An 11,913-nucleotide genomic window follows, 5' to 3' on the forward strand; every position below is an offset into this window, starting at 1 on the left:
TCTGAGGACATCTACTGAGGAATGGCTCAATACCTATCTCTCAACAGAGTACACAGCATGCTTACCCACACACGCACGCACACACGCACACAAACACCTACGCACACACACACTCAAACACACACACTCAATAATTCATACTCGGACATTCAAACATCTAAACAGACAAGCGATCTCTGAGAGAGAGTGAGCGCACGCAAGGGTTAGTCAAACACATACACAAACACAACCACGCTCGAACACAAAACACACAACCACACAAGCTTACACACATTCTCTTTCTGATGAATATAAAATGACTAAATAAGCATCCATTCCAACAACAACAAAACATTCAGATGCCGTATTTGGAGGTATCTTCCCACATTCATCTCTAAAATATTCTGGACTTTCTGGAAACTTCTATGCAATAATCACTGACCTTTAGAGCTCGCTGGAAGGTGCTGATGGACAGGAGGGCCAGATCTTGTTGCTCTTCTGCATACCTGACCAGGTACACATACACCAGTTTCTTTAACTGCAACACAAGTGCATCAGACACATCAGAACTCACACTCACACCTGCTGGAAACATGCATCACCTTCTACACCTGGAAGACACGCATTATACACTGTAAACATGCACACGGCCCTCCTCAGAGAACAGTGACATGTTTGTAAATACTGAATATGTAAATCTCAGAACTGCATGAAGGGACAAATAATACTATTAATGATCTTAAATCACATACATGGCAAGCTAGCATGCTACTGGATGGCAGCAGACACACACTGTGTGACTGCGTGTGTCATGCTCCTGCTGGAACAAGCAGGAACAGTACAAATTTAAAAAAAAAAAAAAAAAAAAAGGTGGATAAATTAATTGAGCATGATGGTGGGAGGCAAGCCCAGCTGTTTGTCAGGGAGAGGGAGAGAACAAGAGACTGACAGACAAACATGAGAGAGAGAGAGAGAGAGAGAAGGGGGGTGAGAGAGAAAGGGAGAGAGAGAGAGGAGAAAGAGAAAGGGAGAGAGAGAGAGAGTGAGAGACTGAGGTGGAGACCCAGCTCTGAGCAGGCTTTGTTTGAAATTGGACAAACATGAGTGTGTTGACTCTTTTTGCCCGTCCATCTCTATTCCTCTTCAACTGACTCTTCTTCACACCGAGAAATGACTCGACCAATATCTGTTCAGGTCTTACTTCAAGTTGATATGTCACGCAACCTGTTTGACCCCACGCACAACCTTATACCACGGGCGGCTGAGTTTGCCGTTTATGGTTTGACCGGTGTTAAATTCATTCAGGATGAGTTACATATAGTGAGATGTGGCTCTCTATGTGAACGTCAACAGAAACACACACTGCTGATTGCTTTCGGGGGATGAAGACATAGTATCTGACTATCTGTCTGTGCATTCATGTCACAGCTTAAAAACTGAGACAAAAACCAACAAGAGGCATCTTACCTGAATGAAAACAGAAACAAAATAAAACTTTAAAGTTGGATAACAGATCAATAAAGGGTTTTTTGTCCCATGAAATTTCATAAGAAGTCCAGAACTTTGGCTCCAGCCTGCACTCTTCAGCAACCCTTTGTCTGCCTCAGAGTAATTCAAACAACCAAAAGTGAGATTTACACACAGACAATAAGTCATCAAACAAAAAATTATTAATAATGTATAACAGAACCCCCTGCAGCATTGTGTGTGTCACCATAGCATTAACAGGGTCCAATTTTTGTTTTATGGCATTGGTTCATTTTTCAGAATTAGCTCTTGTATCTCTATTTTCAGAGAAAATATTTTATGTAAAAGCTGTCAGATACGTTTGTTGATCAGTGTTGCTACAATAACAGCCGCGATGACAGGAACGCAATCTTCGCTCTTATGTTCAGGATGTCCAAATTCAATACAAATACAGGAGTATGGAGAGGGAGACACTGAATCCCAAACCATGGAGGTTCTGGAGCCGAGTTTTGCCTGGTTGGATCTGAACATATCTGTAGGTCAAAGGTCAGACAGTTATTAACAGGATCTAGCTCCCTGGAGTCAGGACAAGGAGAAAGGGAGGCCAATTCATCGCCATGAAGATTTCCATTATCATCGTCATGGTGATCAATAATTATCTGTCCGTGCGGTTTGGACTCATTCATGTGGGTTGGGATTTTGAGCCGAGGAAATGACATCGTGCCTGATAATTAAACTGGAGGTGTCATGTGTCCAATCAGACAAGAAAACTCCCTGGGAGAAAACCCAGCTGATGTCACCAGATAATTCAGTTGCAGAAACCTTTCAGTATTTTTACAAAGGACTATTCTAATAATGTAATATCTAATCGTTTTACACACTTTGTCTCTCTCTTTCACACACACACACACAAACACACACACACACACACATAAATAACTGACAGTTTCAAAATTCTAACAAACAGGACATTTGAATCAAATAAAACGTGTGTTTAAGTGTGTTTTTAGTTTATGTCTGTGTCTGTGTGTGTGTATGGATCAATGATGACAACAGAAACACCTGTGGCTCATTGGAGTGTGAGGAACACCAGAAAGACACACACGCCTGCACACACACACACACACACACACACACACCTGCCCACAGAGTGAAACAAGAAGGGGGGTGAGGGGAGACGTGACTGTGGGCCCTCCTCAGTCAATTACACAGCTCCCCTAAAAACATACTCCCTCCTCCTTTTTCATCTCCTGCCCCATTCCCCAGCCACAGGCCGGCCTTGTCTGATGCCTGATCAAAACAAAAAACCACACTAGGCCCCCTGTTCACAGGTGCCCTGTGTAGCTGCCTGATGAGGTTTTATTTGTGTGTGTGTGTGTGTGTGTGTGTGTGTGTGTGTGTGTGTGTGCGCATGTGTGCGCGTGTATCTGTACGTGTGCTTGTGTGAGAATCGATATCCACTCAACCCCCTCAAAGCAAATGAAAACCAGACAAACAAGATAACAGCTAACCACTGAAGAAAAACTGATAAAACAAGTGATAAAACAATCATATTCAAGGATTTTAAAAACACTTGAGACCTGAATGATGACAGCAGAAGAAAAGGAGGCATTAGTGTCTCTGGTTCCCCGGCGCTTATACAGAATGACAGGAGAAAAGGGACTCTGTGTGCGTATATATATGGGACATGAATATGGATGATATTGTGTAAACATGTCTAATACACTGCTTCCAATCCTACCTCAATGTTTTTGCTGGCGACGTTCTTGACGACGGCTGGGAAGAGTTCCGATGCATTCTTTCCTTTTGCAATCAGCTAGACACAAACCAAAAGAGCAAGTTCATTTTTAAAAGTAAAATCTTTTTTTTAAAGACTTAATAATTTCTCTAATACTAAATAATGAGGTGCAGAATCTAGGCCATTAAGTCTCTGGCACACTAATACGGCTAAATTGGGTGTAAATGTATTAGGGAGTAATTGTTTAATACATGGTAATTCACGGTTCATTGATGGTCATGCCAATTAATCAGCAAGTCAGAGTTTCTGTCAGTCAGATAACACTCCCTCCTCTCTCTCTTGCTCGCACATGCGCACACACACACACACACACACACACACACACACACACACACACGTGCACACACACAAACACGTGCACACACACAAACACGCACACACGCACCCTCACCCTCTCATATACATATAACCTCTCTTTTTCCCCTCTCTTGCTCCTTCCTCTTTCACAGTCTCTCTCTCATTCTTTATAGCGCTCTCTCCCACCATCTCTCTCTCACATGTGTGCACACATACATACTCACCCCCACTATCCTTTTCATGGCCTCCAGCTTCAGTGATTCTTTGCTGCTCTCCAGCATCTCTTTGAGATCATCGTTCCTTCAGAAAGACAGAGAGAGAGCAAGAAAAAGAAAGTAAGAAAGAGAGAGAGAGAGAGAGAGAATTAGCACAGATTAACAAAAAGAACCATGCAATATACTAAATTCGGTACATTAAAAACCGCCACATCATTAAACTTATTCCACAGCCTCACCTATTACTGGACTCAGTGAGTCTGTAGGACACAGGCCCATACCCCCACACACTGACCATATCTTCCTGCTTTAACTAACAGTCAAGCACAGGCCAAAAACGGTATCAAAGAACTACACCAAATATCAAGCACCACCAAGTACCATGCAGCTTCAGCATGTGTCCAGGGTTTACAAAGCTTCAGTCAGTTTTCAAGTGACTATAATCAGCATCAACGAGCTACACTCTGCATAAATGAGCTCCACTGATTAGGAGCACCCTGTTAGAAATCCTCCGCTATTAGAGACTGTGTCAGATACTGAGTGTTCTGCTGTGTGTTCTCTCTTCTCTTTCTATATTGTTAGTGTGAGCAGTATGGATCTGTGAGCTTGCTTGTGACTCATTATGTTAGCTGAGTCAGCCTGAAGGCACAACGATTGTCTCGTCATCTCCAAATAGCATAACAAAGAACCCATTGCCCCTCCTGAACCTGTCTGAGCTCTCCACTTTAACACAACTCTGTAAATGAGTCATCGCTGGAGCTTGGAACAGGTCACAACACACAGGGACCTATTTGTGCGTACGAGTACCATTCTAAAGAACACAAGAGCCAGAACAATAGCTCTACAGACACTTTCCTAGTAACATAGTGTGTTCACACTGTAATAACACAGATAATGCTCACATGATGTGTGACAACCCAAAGGGGTGTTGGGGTTGAGGCTGAAAGGGAGGGAAGGAAAGGGAGAGAGGGAGGGAGAGAGAGAGAAATAGGGAATGAAAGGACGAAGAGGAAACAGAGGAACAGAAAGAGGAAGGGAGAGAAATAAAGCAGACTGGGGAAAGGATCGCGAAAGAGGAGAAGGGGGTGGAATAGAGAAAAGTGACAGAGGTAAAGGAATGAAAGTAACAGTTCATCTTAATTTTGCGAAAATGTGAAATAACGTTAAAACATTGACATCTGACGTAGAGAGGCAAATGAGTAGAAGTGTGTCTGGAAAACTGCACATAAAAAGGTCATTGTTGTCTTTTCATTTTCTTTAATACCACAGTCAGTCCTAAATCCCAAAGCCGATAAACAAGGTCCTTATAAAATTCAACTATATCTCATTAGGGCATGTTGAATCTATCTGAACATACCTCTTGTGTTCTGGGCTTTACTCTCAAGAGTTCTTTTCAGACACCACTTGTGTTAGTGCAGGTCTGTCCCTAACCTGGGGCCAAACAGTCCTCATTTCAAGCCATTTTTTTTTTCAAAGACAAGGACAAACAATACAATTCTGTTATACAATGGGACTGAGATGTTACTTAACACAGGATATGTACAAGTGTTTAGTATGAAAAGGTTTTGTACTGGGAGAAAGAATAGATGTTGAAAATAGCCACACCATCTCTGGACTGTTGTATCCTTTTTGATTTTCTGAGAAACCAGATTTTATCTACAAGGCTGATAAAGCATGACAATCACCTACGTTAAGCTTAATAAACAGACATTATGTTAAAAACAAAGAAAAAAAATTACATTTTAGATGGACATCAAACTTTTCCACAGAATCACACCAATGTGACATACATCCTTATTCTTGTTCATACCCTGTCTTTTTTGTCTCATCCAGGACACCGTTGGCTTGCGTGAGAGAACGCTCCTCTATGCTGAGCTGCGATTTGAGAGACAGCTGTAGGTTTTCGGCCGAGACCAGTGCTGTCCTCACTGCTTCAACAGCGTCCAAACGCAGCATAGAGAAACCTCCATTCATCATACCAGCACTACTGATCCAAACTAACTAACGCACAGCAACTAACTCTCACCAGTAAACACTCCCAAACCTCAGGTAGCTTCAAATTTTAATAGAAATCCAAAGGGAAAAGTGCAGCAAAAATACTGTATCTTCTTTGTTTACATCCAAAGAGACTTCTGAGCGGTTCTTCAAAGAGTTTCTCCTCAGTATCCTATGCAAGTACCAGCAGTGTTCTCCACTCCAAACTAGCAAAACACTTTCAAGGAAAAATCAAGAGCCTTTCCAAATGGTCGTGTTTAAAATGGAGAGAGAGAGAGAGATCCTAAAATGTCCCTGCAAAAATCCGCTGGACTAACAGACAGCCCTTTATTCTGAATCAGTGGAGGAGAAGGCAGCTCAATCTTCCTCTCTGTCTCTTCGCCTGTCTGCCAGAGAACCACGTGAAAGAGATACACTCAGTCCTTGCACTGTATGATCACTCTTCGTCAATTAAAAAACTCAGAAACATGAATGGGGAAAAAAAACGTAGGCTGTGGTCCAGTGAAACTGTCCTGACATTTCTGCCACTGAACTCAAGCCCTATAAACTAACAGTCCAACCTGCTTAGCTAGCATCCTGTCAAATTGCCCTCAATCCTGTGTCCTCCTGGAGTAACTCCAAGCGGTGTGGAGAACCTGTTTAGTAAGGTTTCTGTCAGTTTACTTCAGTTAAATTTGCTCCTTCACGTAGCACGTGTTAAAACAATCAAGCCCACACTTTCCTGAAATTCTTCTAAAAAAACACTCTGTCCCGTATCTGGTGTGCACTCAAAGGTTGCTCTCCATGGTTTACTTAAGTTAACGTGCTTCAAGCTGTGTTTTAGCCCCAAGCTGTGCTTTGGCTTTTTCTGGCTAGCAGAGCTTTCCTAGTTTTGTAGAAAACTACGGTCACTTCCCTCAAGGGGAAGCCGGCTTGGCTGTTATCAGCAGTTTGGGTAAACAGTGAAGATCTTTCAACACCTCAGGAGCACAATGGTCCACGCTTTCCTCTCTAGATTCCCTTTGCATGAACTGTGAGGTCTGATAAGAACCCTGCCCCCTCCCAAGGGAATAACTTACCTTTCACACCAACTTGACAATGTCTAGAAGCACACTAACTGAAGGAGGCAAGAATTTAAGGCTCACTTGGAAGGAACCACTGCAAAGTTTCTAGCAGTCTCAGTAATACCGAACATTGTATCAGCTCCCATGTAGTTCCATAGCTTCCTCTATGACATTAATAACCACTTCCTCATTTTAGACACCATTGACAATGCATGGCAAACTCTATCACAAAACAGGGCAACATTTAAATTCATAAGTTCCTCACAGCAATAATGTAAAGCTTCTTGACCTGCAAAAGATTTAACTGATCATAATTACATTTAATAAGTTTTTAGTGACTCCAGATGGACTTGACTTAACCCTGTTATCAATGTCCTATTCCCCAGAATCAGAAGGAAACTCAATATACACTACATATTGTACACTACATATTGTTTTATTTTAAGTCAAAACTGCTGGTTGCTGCCTAAGCCAAGACAAGTAGCTGTAGCTCTGTGCAGAATTATCACAAATCCAACTGTTTGGACCTTGATCAGCAGTGACTTTCCAGACACTGCTTGCCTCTAACCCTTAGAATACTGATCACTACCGACTCACAAATATCGATCACTGATAGGTTTTTAAACATTGATTATTTATTTATGCATACATATTCATTTGTTTAAATCTTTTGATAAAGTCATCTTGCATGGCCAGCATTCCTTCAACCAACACAGGCTTTACAATTACTTTAAAGTACATGTCTGACTGAATTTTTCTTCTGCGTTTTGCTACCGTTTCGCCTACTTATTTTGTACTGCGTTGTGTACTTCTGAAGTAGTCAGCAAATTCTTCAAATTGATCTCAGTAAAAACATGATTTATAGCTTTGCCACCATGTCTCTGAGAGGCCTGACTGTAGCACGGAAACTGTATCCACAACTGTTCCACCTGCAAAACTACCGTGCAGGTAAAGTCAGTAGGTTATTGTCAAACCAATTGGTTTGCAAATAATTCAGTTCTCTAGGTTATGTAATATGACTTTGGCACACTACCTCTTGTCAAACCCAAAAAAGTCACTGCCAGAAGCTGGCCCTTAAATTAATGCCACACCAAATCATCACACATTCATGTGTTTACGTGAGCAAAACACAAAAAAAAGAAAAAGGAAACAGACAGAAAAAATAGCATATACTAAAAGCTTTGGTAAATATGACCACATATAAGCACAGAAACGTAAAATCTTGGACTGTGGTCTACAAGACAATGCTGTCATTCAGCTTACTGGGCATTTTTGGTCAATTCAAAAGGCAGCGTCTGTATAAATCACTGGCCCCTGGACACAGTCATGTGAAAGGTATCAGTGATTTAGTTAGACCTAAATAACACAAGCTCTCCCTTCTCCCAGAGCAGTGACGGACAGGCTCACACCCTCCAGCCGATGCAGAATCCATTCTTCCAGCACAGCAGTGCAGAGAAACACCAGACACACAAAGAATCTGAAACACTCATTAAATTAGATGGGAGGTATTTTAAGAGATCTTGAGGTATTGAAATGAATGAAAGTACTCTTTATGTATTGATTTGGACGTATGGGTAAAATCTATACAAATCATAGACAGAGGAGCTTTGACATTTCAGAGACAGGGCAAAACGGGTGTCCTGTGAGTATAGACACTGTGTGTCCTCTCATTTTGTGGAAAGATTGTTGATCAACAAACTGTTCTTTTTGCGCTCCAGTGAGACACCTCTTCTAGTTTTGATATTTCTGACAAATAGAGAAGAATGTATATGATACATAAAAATAAGGCTTAATTAGATTTTCAACCAAATCGCTAACACTGTTCATATCAGCAAGCAAATGAAATGAACTAAACAGAGCTATAGCATTTCTTCACAGGAGTCTTATGGAACAGGTTATGAAAGACACTGATTTGTTGGGCACTGTGCTAAATCAAAGACCTTTAACTGTCTTTAACGCTTAGAACAGGGAGGGGTCCAGTCAGTCTTTCACTTCCTTTCTAAAGCCACACCTTTAGCTGTCTAACTGGACTTGAGCATCTCAACTCACATGCAGATATATGGTATGTGGCCGGAATGTAAACTGATTAGATTATAAGAGGGACCTGCTTCCCTAAAAAACTTTTTAACATCACTCCTTAAAACTTCTCCATCGCCTTTGCCTTTGTGCATGCAATGCATATGTCAAGCTCTAATGAATATTTTGCTGAAACGTTGCTTTTCAAAACAAGCACTGTTGATGATCATTTTGTTCACCAACTTGTGCATACTGTTAAATTGTAGTTGTTCTGGATGAGACCGTAAACTACATGAGTACAAATAACATTAACTGCATAACGGTCCAAATTTGAAGAAGATAAGTCAAATTTTCTAACTTCTTTTTTATCTGAATAAACATCAGACTAGCCTGAGAAGAAATGTCTAGAAATAACATTCAAAATTTAATTTCAGCAGAGTTCTATGTAAAACCTTCCTCACACACTTAGTTAATGTCTGATAAAAAAAAGCCGGTTTCTCTGTGATAATCAAATGTGGTCCAGTAGAAATGGTCATGGCTCCATAATGACTTAGACGCCCTGTGTCCTGTCACCATGAGCACACTGAATACTTGTACTTGCCTGTGTTCAGTTATCATACACTCTCAAATTGGATGCATACAGAGAGGTTATGGGAAAGAGACAAATAAAAGGAAAAATAAAGATTACAGTTGATATATGCACTTTTGAGCACTGACAAGGCTGTGAAAAGTACACAGTCACAATAAACAAATAAATTAATTAATAATGCTGACATTTATCACTGAGAGACATTCTTGAGATTCACAAATTGGACCACATTCAGAGTCAAGTTGAACAATCAAACCATACCTAGAACAAAATCAAACCAAACCTCCATAACTTCCATATATGTGAAAAGGACAACATTTCAGATGATCAGCTTACTAAAATAAAAGTTCAAACTATTCAACACACAGCTTATCAACCAAAGCCCCAACAACTAACTCAGAAAAAGATCTAAGTGGATAAACAAAGATATGCAGAGCCAATCAGTTTTCATCAGGTAACGAAGCACTGGTGAGTCGGTGCCCTCTTGTGGTTGTCTCAACTACAATCACACACATTTCAACTGTTAAAATATTTCTACGCTTAAAGAAAACTATCAGCACATGAAAATTTACAGTTTTCAAGGTTGTGTCAAGATCATGTTAGATAAGGATTAGGGGAAATGTTGTCAGATGTGTAATCCTTATACTGATGGAGAGAAATTCCCTTTCTATACCAGACATTTAGCTCAGAAGTAAATATGAAACGCAAAGCTGCAGACTAGAACCAATTCATGCAAGTCAACACATTTAAAAAAAATCAAGGCACTGTGTTGTGCTGATTAACTGTAGTTTTTTTTAAATGTTTAAGACGTTTAGTTACTTTTAAGACGTTTTCAGGATGCCTTTTCAGGAGTGTTGAGTGGATGCCCTTACAAAAAGTATACCTTGAAGCAACCTCTCTGAAGCTATTTTACAGAAAATAGTTCCAGAACGTACACTGTACATTAAGGTAAAGTGTCCAGAAAACTTTCAGATGATATAATCAGATAACATTTTCGTACATTAGTTCTTTGATATGTAGCATGCTTTTAAAAATGTACGTCAGTCTGAGGTGTTTCACTAACTTAGTGGGAACACTAAGTCACACATGACAGCACCTTACTTCCAAAGCAAAAAAAAAGTTAGCCTACTAGCTATTAGCATGTGCGCATGTATTTCAGATACAGTTTTGATAGTAAAAGTTACACACCCTAAATGCGTATAGAGGCAGTACAGACTGGGGTTTATGAGTTATTTGGCCTTACTTTTTATAGTCAGAGCTGAAAAGGCCGAAGCCTGCTCCGCTGGATGATGTGGTTGGGGTGGTCTCCTGCCCCACTTCCACAGCACTCTCCGCTCCTCCCTGATCATTGTACGACAAACTATTCGCCGACATGCTGGAAAACAACTTTCTTTTGAAGTCAGAAGAACCAGAATCCGCTTTTCCCAATGCAACAGATGGACATAAATGGAAAACAGGCAATTTTTTACTCAGACTTGCAAACTTCTTTTTTTCCCTTTTCCCACGCTGAACCGGAAGTGTGAGTTGGAGAAGTTTTCAGTCACATGACATGAGTCTGAGCAGAACTGAGGCACCTGACTGATCGCTACTATGGTAACCTACGGAAACGAGCCAATCAAATTTGAGCTTCATTGGATCATATTTGTGCCACTGACGTGGTCTTTATACCGCTGTGTTTGGGGTGTTACTGTGCACTAGCATGAGAAGAAGTTGGCGTATAGATTGTGTCATTCTATCATGTTTAATTTTTTGGATATCCTTTACTTTCCCTTCATCTTAAGAGACAAAGTAGAATCTGTTGGCTGTATTTCATAAACCTTTACAATTAACATTCATACAGTTTGTCTGTATTGTTTATAATAAGTAAGTGTAACACTGCAGGTTTTACTCTGTGTATAGTATATCCTACATAAGTGTTTGCCTGGCATTCAGAGTCAGTTCTCCTAATTGGCGGTAGACATCCCAAACAACATTCTGGGCAGGGATCTCTGTGGCTATTAGCTGTGGTGGTCGTAAACCTACTTCATAAACCGAGGATTTCTTTAAAACATCTCAGTAAAAATGTGCAACAGGATAGACTTAGGGCAAAGTGTCATCCATTTATGCACAGAGTATCTAAGATCACTGCTTAAATCAAAGTAAACTGTTGGCATATATGTTCGTTTTTTCACTCAATATAAGAATGATTAAATCGTGTGTGATTTTCTAAAGTGCATCGGTAACTTCTGATCAGTATTCATTTGCTTTACCTTGCAGGAACTTGTGCACTGGAATTACGTCTTCATTTCTGTAATGCCGTAGAATATATTAGACTTGTAAATGTGTTTAAAATAATCAGCCAAACTTCACTAACAGCTCTACATCTTTCGCTGACAAAAAAACGGTGACCCTGTAAACACGCATACCTAAGGAATACTAATTTTCTGTTGTACACGCTGCGCATATGAGAAAATATGGTTTGGGTTATTAAAAGCAGCCCCAATGAATGAATGAATGAATGAATGAACCAGCCAA

At 40.5% G+C, this 11,913-nt stretch overlaps 1 protein-coding gene across 2 annotated transcripts in view; it reads right to left on the reverse strand.

Annotated features, from left to right (window-relative positions):
* Positions 1 to 10,886, reverse strand: part of ap3b1a (adaptor related protein complex 3 subunit beta 1a) — a 62,231-nt gene extending 51,345 nt beyond the window's left edge. Inside the window, exons 1-4 of one of the 2 annotated variants that reach the window (XM_030768875.1) lie at positions 10,643 to 10,886; positions 3,766 to 3,841; positions 3,188 to 3,262; positions 422 to 517 (exon numbers count right to left, since the gene is read on the reverse strand). In XM_030768875.1, coding sequence (XP_030624735.1) covers positions 422 to 517; positions 3,188 to 3,262; positions 3,766 to 3,841; positions 10,643 to 10,773 — 378 coding nt within the window. In that variant the 5' untranslated portion in view covers positions 10,774 to 10,886. Of the gene's footprint in view, positions 1 to 421; positions 518 to 3,187; positions 3,263 to 3,765; positions 3,842 to 10,642 lie in introns of those variants that run through there. The other variant, XM_030768876.1, reaches the window with a different exon arrangement.
* Between the last annotated feature and the right edge of the window lie 1,027 nt (positions 10,887 to 11,913).

This window comes from Chanos chanos, chromosome 3 (genome assembly GCF_902362185.1).
Source record: "Chanos chanos chromosome 3, fChaCha1.1, whole genome shotgun sequence".
Lineage (NCBI taxonomy): Eukaryota > Metazoa > Chordata > Actinopteri > Gonorynchiformes > Chanidae > Chanos > Chanos chanos.